The sequence below is a fragment of the Geotrypetes seraphini genome, chromosome 4 (genome assembly GCF_902459505.1).
Source record: "Geotrypetes seraphini chromosome 4, aGeoSer1.1, whole genome shotgun sequence".
Lineage (NCBI taxonomy): Eukaryota > Metazoa > Chordata > Amphibia > Gymnophiona > Dermophiidae > Geotrypetes > Geotrypetes seraphini.
Window position 1 is genome coordinate 82,316,391 of NC_047087.1, and position 12,163 is coordinate 82,328,553.

The 12,163-nt window shown below is 40.4% G+C and overlaps 1 protein-coding gene across 3 annotated transcripts in view; it reads left to right on the forward strand.

The window, feature by feature from the left end:
- LOC117359264 (roundabout homolog 1) overlaps positions 1 to 12,163 on the forward strand; it is a 613,895-nt gene that overhangs the window by 421,035 nt on the left and 180,697 nt on the right. For all 3 annotated transcript variants that reach the window (XM_033941733.1, XM_033941732.1, XM_033941734.1), the window contains 2 exons: positions 3,633 to 3,771; positions 9,003 to 9,130. In XM_033941733.1, coding sequence (XP_033797624.1) covers positions 3,633 to 3,771; positions 9,003 to 9,130 — 267 coding nt within the window. The remainder of the gene's footprint in view (positions 1 to 3,632; positions 3,772 to 9,002; positions 9,131 to 12,163) is intronic.

A 12,163-nucleotide genomic window follows, 5' to 3' on the forward strand; every position in this document is an offset into this window, starting at 1 on the left:
AGCAGTGACTTCCCCCAAGTCTTTCTCAATAAGACTATGGACTTTTCTTCCAGGAACTTGTCCAAACCTTTCTTAAAACCAGCTACGCTATCTGCTCTTACCAAATCCTCTGGCAACACGTTCCGGAGCTAAACTATACTCTGAGTGAAAAAAAAAATTTCTCCTATTGGTTTTAAAAGTATTTCCCTGTAACTTCATTGAGTGTCCCCCTAGTCTTTGTAATTTTTAACGAAGTGAAAAAATCAATCCACTTGTACCCATTCTACTCCACTCAGGATTTTGTAGACTTCAATCATATCTCCCCTCAGCTGTCTCTTTTCCAAGCTGAAGAGCCCTAACCATTTTAGTCTTTCCTCATATGAGAGGCGTTCCATCCCCTTTACCATCTTGGTCACTCTTCTTTGAACCTTTTCTAGTGCCGCTATATCTTTCTTGAGATAAGGAGACCAGAACTGAACGCAATACTCCAGATGAGGTTGCACCATGGAGCGATACAGGGGCATTATAACATTCTTAGTCTTGTTAATCATCCCTTTTTTAATAATTCCTAGCATCCTGTTTGCTTTTTTGGCTGCCGCCACACATTGGGTGGAAGGTTTCATCGTATTGTCCTAGATAAAAATATGCCACCCCCCAAAAAATAAAATTAAAATGGTGTATTTGTGTGGGAGAAAGAGTCCAACTTAGAAAATGTAATGGAAGGAGATAAAATTTGGCATGTGTGAAAACAACATATGCTTTTTACTCCAATCAATTAGAAAAGTGCATCTAATGTCTATCTATCATATGCAACATTATATAGTCTCTTTAGTCTTCAGGAAAAGGCCTCAGATTTGGAGCCTACGCACAGTCGTGATGTCATAGACTGAGGTGATCAGCGTAGTTTTAATGCTCCTTGCTCCAGTCATTGGCCAAAAACCTGATAACTTTACAATTTTTAAAAAATTTTAAACTATTTTTAACTGTTTTACTAATCTGGAATTTAATTCACTATTTATAGGTTTTCTTTCCTATTAATGAAATTTCTTTCTCTTCTATTACTAAATTCCTTCACTATTCACCTTTTTTCACCAATTTTTAAATCAATTTTTTAATGTGCACTTATCCATTATACAGAAAAAAGTGACATCTAATTTACTTATCTTAAGGCAATGCTTGTTCTTAAAAAATGAGTAAGATGGGTAAGCCAGACAGGAGGTTCCAGAGAAATTTCTGTGTTTTTTTATGCATAACCATTATAGCAACCCTTTACCCAATATCATTTTGTACTCATCTGGGGATATATTACTGCCCAGTTTGATGGGTGCGATGGAGTGTCCCCATTTCGCTCTTCAGAGGGCCTGTTGTCTTTTGCGACCCGTAGATTTAACTGCTGAACATCACATAAAGTTCTACAGTATTGGCAATATAGGATTACCCATTTCCTGAACAAGCCCTTCTAAAACGTGAAGAGCAAAACGGGGATGCTCCATCGCACCCATCAAACTGGGCAGTAATATATCCCAAGTTAAGTACAAAATGATATTGGGTAAAGGGTTCCTATTATTTAAAAAACCCAGAAATTAAACAAAGAAAAATGATAAAAGCGAAAAAGGATTATTAAATATATTAAAGATATAATTTTTTTAAAAAAGGGGTGTTTTGACCGGTGATAACCCGCTTATAGCTGACTTATCAAGCCAATTTCTAATAATAAGCAGCTGCAGGCGCTTGAGGTCTTTTTCTCCCCTATAGTAGATATTTTAGAGCAAACCAACTGGGTCTGGTAGATATCCACATTCAGTAGGGTTATTCATCTTTTAAAAAGGCCACACAGTTAACCTGGGTGGCAAATAACATTAGGTGACATTGAATGGAGGGGGAGGGAGTGAGGTGAGGGAGGTAGTAGCAGGAAAAATGAAAATGATTGGTGGTGGTTAGAAGCATGGGATAGGGGGAAAAGAATGGGGGAGGAGTTGACGGACGAAGGAATTGGAGAGAATTGGCGGGCAAAACAAAGGGACAGTGGGAGAAAGCAAGGGAGGAAGTCAAAAGGGATTTTGAGTTTCCCTCCCTCCCATCCTCAGGTGGCTGTATGGAAGCGGGAGTTGTGAATTTGGGTGGGGTGGGGATTGGTTGGGACTTTGGGGGGTTGCAGCTGGGGGATTGGGGGGGCCTAAAGGCAGAGCATTTATCAGAGGTAGATTGAATTTGAAGACTTATGATATGTGAGTTGTAAATATGTCCTCATGGGCGGCACCGCCATGAGTTGAGGTGGCTTGATGACACGGTAAGTCACCAAGCGTGGTAATGAAAAGTTTTGGGTTGGGAGAGCTAGTTTCGATACCGATTAACTCTCAGAGTTAAATCCCAAATGGTTAAGTGTAGGGGTTTTGTTCTATTTACAAGAATGTTATGAAAGTTAATGTTAAATAAAGCTGCGGCCAATCTTTGCCCAATTGGATTTTGAGAATAGAAGTATATATGAGAGTGCTGATGTATGAGTCCCAGTGTTATCATTGTGCATCTGTTTTGTCTTTTGGTTGGGTTTGTTTTTTTTTTTTTGTTATTCATTTTATTTCTTTGTATGTATGTATTTGTTTTGTTTTATCTTAGTTTATTTTTGTGCCCTCTTATTGATATTTTGCTAGAAAAATAAACTGTGTGACCACTGACTGATAGCTAACACAGCCCAGTAACTACAACTACAGTATATTCTGACTTTCTTTGCTTTCCCAGCAAGTATCTGTGGTATTCTTTGGTTGAAATACATCTCTTGGGAGAATCTTTGCTTTGGTGGTTGTGTGTGTGTGTGGGGGGGGGGGTGGAGTGTCGTTTCAAGGGAATGGAGGGCAAGTCATTTAAAAAAAATTTTAAGTCATGTTTGTACTGCTACCATACATACACAGCTCTGTGCAGTGATAAGTGTTCTAGAACAATATGGTCCTGCTCCAAAGAGAGATCATTACTTTTTCAAGGCCAATGAATGTCGATGTCAGAATCAGGAATTGAAATCTGGCTTCCCTGGTTCTCAGACCATAGGTTTGGTCACTTCCTCTTCCTTGATGCTGTTGATTCATATATACAACAAATAAGGGGCATTATGGAATTATTGAGCTGGGGTATATTAGGGGTTGTAGCTTGTAGTTTCAGTAATGTGTGATGGAAGAGGAGATTTGTATCATGTACTGTGGGTGAAGGTTGTGTGAAGGAATGATAGAATGATTGACAAGACAGAATCACTTAAATAAGAGGGCAGTGCTGAGGGGCAGAAGAGAGGCAAACATCTCAGGACTTCAATTGTGTCTTTGCATCGGAACCTTTTATTTGATTTTAATCATATAGACTTTGCTGTATGCTGTTAATTTGTGTTTCCTGGTAATCATTTCCTCCTACTGTAAATTTCCTAAATAATTTTTATGAGATGTTCTTTTAAACTTTGGTTGACTTAAAGTCTTTGAAGTTATATTTTGTGATAGAACTGCCTTTTGCATTAGTTCCGTCTGTGCTTTCATTATGCTCTGCCATATATCATTGGCTCAGAAATAGGCAGTGCTAGATTTAAAAACTCTATTTTTGGACTTATGGCATTCTGTGATGATCAAAATGAATCAAACATGTTTTCATTTTGTTTTCTGTATTTGGCTATTTAGAAAGACCATCCTTTGTGAAGAGACCTAGCAACCTGGCAGTAACTGTGGATGACAGCGCAGAGTTTAAGTGTGAAGCTCGAGGTGACCCTGTGCCTACTGTACGATGGCGAAAGGATGATGGAGACCTACCAAAAGCAAGGTGTCGTATTTAAATCTCATTATTCAGGCACTAGACGAAAAAGTTATAGTGCAAAACGTGTGTACATCATTTTAAGATGGTTACATTAATGAATGGTGATTCACTAGTCACTGAGGCCCAGATTCTCGAACCGGTGCTGATATCGGCAGCCACCTTAAAAGTAGCCGCTGACTGCATATCAATCTCGCATCAGTGCTGGTTTCTGAATTGCGCTGATGCAAAAGCTAGGCAATGGAAATGTAGGCCAGGGTTTTCCGGGCCTACATTTCAAGCAACTATCTTCACTTGAATCGAGCCTATGGGCTCCTTTTATGAAGGCGCGTTAGGGCCTTAATGCGCAGAATAGCGCACACTAAAATGCCACGTACACTAGCTGCTACCACCTCCTCTTGAGCAGGCGGTAGTTTTTCGGTTAGCGCACGCTAAAAACGCTAATACACCTTCATAAAAGGAGCCCTATGTAGGCCACTTAATGCCACTTCTGCTTAGGTGTTTGGCGGCTTAAAGTGCCTACATAGACGTGATTCCAGTGCTGATTTTCTAGGCACCAGTATGCACCTCAAATCTTGGTTAAAAATACCATTTGAATGGTGTTTTTAACAGAGGTATGAGTGCCTACTGGTGCCTAGAAAATTGGCGCCAGTTTGAGAATCCGGGCCTAAGAGTTAGATTTTATATGTAGTGCCTAATACATGCTGAGCACTATTCTATAAATGGACTTAAAGCTAGGCGCAGTTTATAGAATAGCGCTTACACCAGGGGTGTCAAAATCCCTCCTCGAGGGCCACAATCCAGTCGGGTTTTCAGGATTTCCCCAATGAATATGCATGAGATCTATTAGCCTACAATGAAAGCAGTGCAGGCAAATAGATCTCATGCAGATTCATTGGGGAAATCCTGAAAACCCGACTGAATTGCGGCCCTCGAGGAGGGACTTTGACACCCCCGGCTTACACCAAGGAATGGCATCTAAATTTGTGCGTGTCTTTTTGCACCAACTGAAATGAGGTGCAAATCTTTGCACCTAAAATAGGTGTGGGTCCCTCTTGTTTGTAACTACACATGTAAATCCAAGGAATGCCCCTGATCCATTCATGCCCCTCACATATTTGTGTCCCTCTTTTGACTCGTGTGTAAAATTTAGGCACATAACTTTTCATTAAAACTAATTAGCGCCAAAAATTGCTTATTAAGATCCCAATTATTGACACTAAGGGGGAATTCCTGAACAGGGCCTAATATGGGTATGTAATGGGCGTCTCAGCATTTACTGCATGCTAATCGTTAGCATATGCTAAATTGCTTAATACCCATTAATGAATTCTCCTTAATTGGCCTGCTATTCAATGAAATTGTAAGAATAGATCGGGCACTTGCCCAACTTGTGCACACAATTTTTAGCTGAGAAGACTCAAAGAGACAATAGAGATAGCAAGACACCCCAATAATTTTGGTGTAGTTATATTCCAAAAAGATCTCTGCGCTCTGAGAATTTGGCCTTGCTGAAGTTGATACTAGCAAAAAGACCTTTTGCTGTGCAGGAGTTAAGAATTGGAACTGTTTGGTAGGACAGCTGCAGATTTGTTGTGAGAGGTATGTTTAGAAAATTATTGAAAATAGTTATTTGTTGATGCTTTCTTTTAGACATATCTTCTTTTTTTTTTTTTTTGTAAACCTAATGAACTGTTCATGATCTATAATTATGGATTCCTTTTATGAAGGTGTCCTAGTGTTTTTAACACACGCACCGGATTAGGGTGTGCTAGTCGAAAAACTACCGCCTGCTCAAGAGGAGGCGGTAGTGGCTAGCGCGTGTGGCATTTTAGCGTGCGATATTCCGCGTGTTAAGGCCCTAATGCGCCTTCTTAAAAGGAGCCCTATGTTTTGAATTAGCATCTATGATATGCTACTAATTTTGCTGTTCTTAAGTTCTGTCTCTATTCAAACTTATTTTAGTATTTTTAGCTATGAATTTTAAGGTTTGTTCATTGTGTTTTAAGATTATGTATGTATAGTCTGTTAACCGTTTAGTTGTAAACAGTATAGAAATTTTTTAAATAAATAAAGGGTTCTTCATAAACAAAGTATTACAATCCAAAAGAAATTCAGCGCAAAAAGGACTGGGGTCGAGGACAAATGCCTTCTCCCTCCATCTACAAGTTTCCACCGCCTTGTCTGTCAGAATTCAAAAAAGTGACCACAGACTTCCCCATCAGAATTTAAAATTGGGTCTAATGGGTGTTCCCAATAAAATTCAAATTTTCAATTAGAATTCAAATCTATAACAAACAAACTTTCCTACCACATCTCAAATTTGTGACCAGCGAATATTCCCACCAAAATTCAAATTCATGACCAACAGACCTCCCTGTTCTCAATCAGGTCAGTGAACCCACTATATATAAAGCAAACTGCAGACCTCACAGCATATCCTGAAGAAAGCCACAGCATGATGGCTGAAACATTGGTTCTACCTACCCAGATGCAGTGTGACCCAGAAAACAGCAACAATTAGAGTACTACCATTTATGCAACTTTGTGCCACCTAGAACCTGGCACCTCAGTATTAAATTTTGCTCTTTAGCCTGTATTCTATATATGGCATCGAAAAAATTGGCACTAACTAGAACGGTGCCTAGCACAATTCTATAAAAGCTACATGTACCTTATTAAATCACATTAAGTGCCAGTACATATTATAACTTTTAGGCACACCCATTTAGGCCAAGAAAAGCCAGTAAGGAAGCCGCTCAGTGCCAAGCAGCAGCGCCAAATCGTGCTCCTGCTTGTGCCGCTCAGTGGCCAAAGAAACTCGATCTGCGGCAGCCGGTTAGCACAGGAGCTCGGATCGGCAGAGGAGGTATGAAGATATGGCAGGGAGGATGGACAGGGTGCAGAGCCTTGCGGCAGTGGCCCGCAATAATTCTGGGAGGGGGGTGTTGGCTCTAATTTAAAACGGGACCCCCATTTTTGGGCCAGTTTTTTGGCCTAAAAATCCCTGTTTATATTTGAGTATATACGGTATCTGTAAGAGACAAAACCACACAGACTCAAATTCTTATAAAACTATTTAGTAAAAGACATTTAAATATCCTTGTACTTATCTGATTTTGTTGGAGGTATTATTTAGTGAGAAAGTACGTTAAATAATTTCTTAGACAAAGGAAAAATGTTAATGTCAATTCTGAAATTTTATAAATACTGATGCTTAATTTAAGTCTGTGTCTTAAAAGTGTTATTTATTTTTTACCTGGTAAATTCTCTTAAGGGTGAAGTATTTTATTTTATGTTACTCTGTTCTCCCTTCTTGAAAGAAGTTCCTACTCTGACGTTCAGTTAGCCTGACTACAAAAAGTAGAAATAGTAGGAATTCTCTCTCAGGAGGAGAACTAGGGTTACATTTATAGCAAATAAAGTTCTCCAAAACACACACACACAAAAAAAAAAAGTCACTTAGCTGCATCAGTAGAGGAGGAAACACTTTGAAAATCCTCAGTTTTCTATAATGCGGCCATAAGGTTTGTCAATTGCTGCAAGAAGCTGGGGCCAAAATGCTGCTCTACAGCCTCCATAACTGAAAACTCTCAGCAAGAACACTTGCTCCAAACAATCAGGAATTAATCCAAAATATATAAGTCCGGCTTCAATACGTGCACAGCCTCAGTTCCCACATGTCCAGCACGATCCTTCCACTAACCTTCTTCTCTTTCTCGACAAGGGTCACTTGTTTCTCAGGTAACCCTGCTACATCAGGAGATAATCCACGAGAACTCTCTTCACATTCAAAATGGTGCCCATTCATAATAAGAACACCGACACAAATCCACCAATCAGAACGTAGTACCTGTTTAAAGGAAACCATTCTTCACTCACTAACCATAGAATGCCTGCCATTCTATTGCTCCAGTAAGTCATAAAAAAAGAATATAAGAATAGTCTTACTGGGTCAGACCAATGATCCATCATGCCCAGTAGCCCGTTCTCACATTGGCCAATCCAGGTCACTAGTACCTGGCCAAAACCCAAAGAGTAGCAACATTCCATGCTACCTAGGGTTACCAGACGTCTAGATTTCCCCGGACATGTTCGGGTTTTGAAAAGCTTCCAGCTAGCAATGGCATTGGAACGGTATCTGTGCATGCACAGATGCAACGTGATGACATCACACGCATGCATGTGACAGCATCGCATCACACCAGTGCATGCTCAGATGCCCTCCCGACAAGCGAACATGTTGAGAGGGGGTGGGGCTGGGGGGCGGAACTGGGTGTGACTCAGACGGAAAGGGGCAGGCCTGGGGGCAGGGCCATGGGTCCGGATTTTTGTTACGGAAAATCTGGTAACCCTAATGCTACCGATCCAGGGCAAGGAGTCTGTCTCAATAACAGACTATGGGCTTTTCCTCCAGGAAATTGTACAAACCTTTCTTAAATCCAGCTGCGTTAACTGCTCTTACCATACGATTCAGTTGTATTTTTTAGGTTTTTTTTTTTCTTGTATTACAAGCCAATGATAGGCTCCTGTAAGCCATGAAAGCACAGTGCTTTACGGCCTTGTAGTCTGAGGTCTATGCTTGTTGAGTCTTTGAGACTTGCTTGATAACTATAGATTTTTGTGCCTTAATAATGGGTTTTTCTTTTCCAGAAAAATATTTGGTTTAAACACACATTTTTTGTGTGGGTGACGGGACAAAAGTGCGTGAGACTTCATCGCGTTGACATTGCAGCGCTGACAATTCGGCGCAGCCCCCAGCGTACCGCCTAAAAAGTGACTTTTAAAGAGCTCTGACGGGGTGTGTGTGGGGGGGGAACCCCCCACACTTTACTTCAGACTGTTTGCGCTGCCGTTGGGGGGGTGTGAAGGGGTGCAACTCCCCACATTATGGAGAAAACTTAACTTTTTCCTAAAAAGTGTGGAAAAAGTTAAGTTTACTCTATAATGGAGGGTTCCAACCCCCCAAAACCCCACCCCCAACGGCAGCGCGAAGAGTATGACGTAAACTGGGGGTTCCCCACTCACATCCCGCATCGGAGCTCTTTAAAAGTCACTTTTTAGTGGCGCGCTGGGTTCTTGCGCGCAAATGACTATGAACCCATTTCTTTATGGGGGGCCAGAATTGTCCCAAGATACATATGAGCTTTTGATAGCACCAGCTCTATTCTTCAGTTTACCAATAAGGAAACTAGCGTCAATTCTCATCTGTGTACCTCTCCTTGTGTTCTTCATTGAAGGTTTGAAATCCGCGATGACCATACCTTGAAGATCTGGAAAGTTGTAGCAGGGGACATGGGCTCTTACAGTTGTGTTGCGGAAAACATGGTTGGGAAAGCTGAAGCATCGGCTACTCTCACTGTTCAAGGTATGCACATTTTGTTGGGTCTCTGCCTCAGAGAGTAAATGCATCTTGGGCTCGTAGAGCTTATGCTTGTTTCTTTTTTACAGAATAGTACTGACAAATGCATTTCATTTGGATCCAGTTAAAAGAAAAGTTTCACTTGCGTAAATAGGGTACATTAAGGGCTCCTTTTACGAAGCCGCGGTAGCGGCTTTAACGCGTGCGACTTTTCATTACGCGCTAACCCCTGCGCTAGCCGGAAAACTACCGCCTGCTCAAAAGGAGGCGGCTAGCGCAGTTGGCATTTTAGCATGCGCTATTATGCGCGTTAAACCGCTAACACATCTTCGTAAAAGGAGCCTTAAGTAAGCATGTTTGGGTTTAACGGGTAAGAGGAAAGTTTTGTGGAAAGGTTATTCATACCTCAACATTCACGTTCGATTAGACTTTCAAGCAGTGTGGAAGGGAAATTGCCGTCTGCAATGGAAATCAGAGTATTACCAGCTCTTGTTAGTGCTAAGTGAACCGAGACCCTCGGTAAAATCTGTGTTTTTCTAAGGAGTAGGACAATGTTTCTTTTGTTTTAGATTCACAGTTCTTTGTACTGTTAGCTTCTGATATTTCATTGGTTTAAGATTCTTCATCCCTATTGTGTTTAGATTTGTCCCTTTATACCGTTTTCCCAAATACTAGAACTTAAGCTCTACACTGAAGTAAAATGTTTTTGTTTTCATATGGGAAAAAAAAAAATGAAGGACCCCCCCCCCAACCTCCTAAAAAAAATCTTTCACTTTATATCTTTTAGAAACAGGGAACTTTTGTTTAGCTTTGGTTTCCTAATGAAAGTATAAGCATGCAATGGAAGTGGATGTGAATTATCTGCACGTACAGACTCTTTTCTCCATTTGCTTTCTGTGCACCGATCCAGATGTTCACATTCAGATAATCCCTTCTTTTGCCTTCCACCTCTAACCCTTCCCCCATCCAGGCAGTGATGTCACACTGAAGTTCTCTGCTAAACTAGCTAAGCTCTTCCTTTAGTCATATCCTCCTCTGCAGGAGCTAAGGTTGTGGGATGCTGGGGAAATGTGGTTTTACTGTTTATTAGCTAGCAATCCCCTCTTTTTTTGCAGTTTTAACTGAAGCGGTGCAGAGTGAAGCAGTGTCACTTGTCTCTAAGATTGCCTTTTTAACCTTTTGAATCCAGAAGTCCTTTTAATAGGTATTCTATATAATAATAATAATAATAATTTTATTCTTTTATACCAACATTACCAGAAGTTCTAAGAAACTGGACAGTCAGCAAAATACATTCATACCATAAAAATAAAGTCATACAATAAAAAGTTAAAAATATGGTTACAATCTTGAGAATACCAAGTTAAATAATACATTTGTCAGAGACTTGACTAATTTTCAAAAAGAACAGTAAGACGTAGCTTGATGAATACATTCACCAAGCCAAAACTGCAGTTTACCTGCATGAAACTCTAAAGTCCTATCAAAGAAGGTCTTAAAACGAACACCATTTGGCTTAGGAAAGGCAAATAAATGGAAACGTCTTGTATTCCTTAATGGTCTATATAAATCAAAGTGAGGGGAAAGATAAACTGGAGAAATGGCCAAGGATGTCCAGGGTACAAAAAGGTGCTGACTGAACAGCTGTCCACCGTCATGTACAAGAATGCAAAGAACAGCCTAGAATGTTTTTGCTTTTGAGGACAGTTATAATATATTTACGTGTCCTTAAATGCCCTACTGATTTATGTACAAGTATTCATCTCCTGTGCATATAGGATGAGCTAGAATTCATTAGTTGTACACAGCGTTACATTATGAGGTGAGAGAAATGTTTTTGTGGCTGGTGGTAGGCTCGCTTGTTTTGAGGATAAGACTTCTATATAGTGGTGATGGAGGAATGCACACAGTGCTGAGCTACCTTGAAAAGGCTCATAAAATGTGACACAGAATGAAACACAGGGCAGGCTGTGAAGAGAAAAAAATATATAGCCTATTCAAGGTTGGGATACAGGATTACAGAAACGCTAAATCACTTCAAATTCTGAGTGCTATAGTTTCATGGAAAGAGCTGTCTCAGATCTTTTGTTTTATGGGGGATTAGTTTTGAAATATGGTATGAGGACACACAGACATCTTTCCCGTATCATATGGACCCTTCAGGGACCAGTCTCATGGGAATATTATCAGCTTTCTATTTAAATATGTATAATATTTCTGCCCTCTTTTCTAATAATACGAGGGTAAATCAAAAAGGGTTTAATAGAAGTAACAGTGAACAATTGAACATATCACTTTTCCACATAGTCCCCATGCAAGACGACAAATTTGTTGTATTGTTCAACTAGCTTCTGCATTCCTGCAGAGAAGTTTTTTGGGCTGTTCCCGTAGCCAGGTGAGCACCGCTTCCTTTACTTCATCATGCTTTGTCTTTTGCACTCTGGGTCACAATGGTGCACCCATGCCTCGTCACCGGTGACAGTTCTCTCAGAATACTCAGATCTTCTTTGTACCATTTCAGGACTGGGTAGCAAACCCCACACACTGTTGCTTGTGCAGATCAGTAAACTGTTTGGGAACGCATCGTGCACAGACTTTCTTGTATCCCACGTCATCATGCATTATAGCAAATGCAGATCAATAGCTGATATCCAAATTTGCAACCAGTTGAAACACCATTTTGTTGATTCATGGTGCTATGTCCTCATTGAGTCAATATCCGATGGTGAATTTCCACAGGTTTCACTCCCTCTGCCCAAAGAAAGTGCACTACTGCATGTTGTTCTTTGATGGTGCAATCTTGCAATGGAGCGTTCATGTTTCGGACCTCGTAGCTGCAACATGACTAAAGGCCGAGAGCTGCACTGTGCATGGACAAAATATCCAACAGGCAATGTATGAGTACATATGTTGCATTGTGCTAGCTCTGTTCCAGTTATCGCTTAATTTTAAAAAATTTGCCCTCGTATCAGAGATCTCTTAAGAAGTTACACTTTTTTTTTACTGTCAGAGTTACAGCCATTCTTCAGGTAAGTGTTT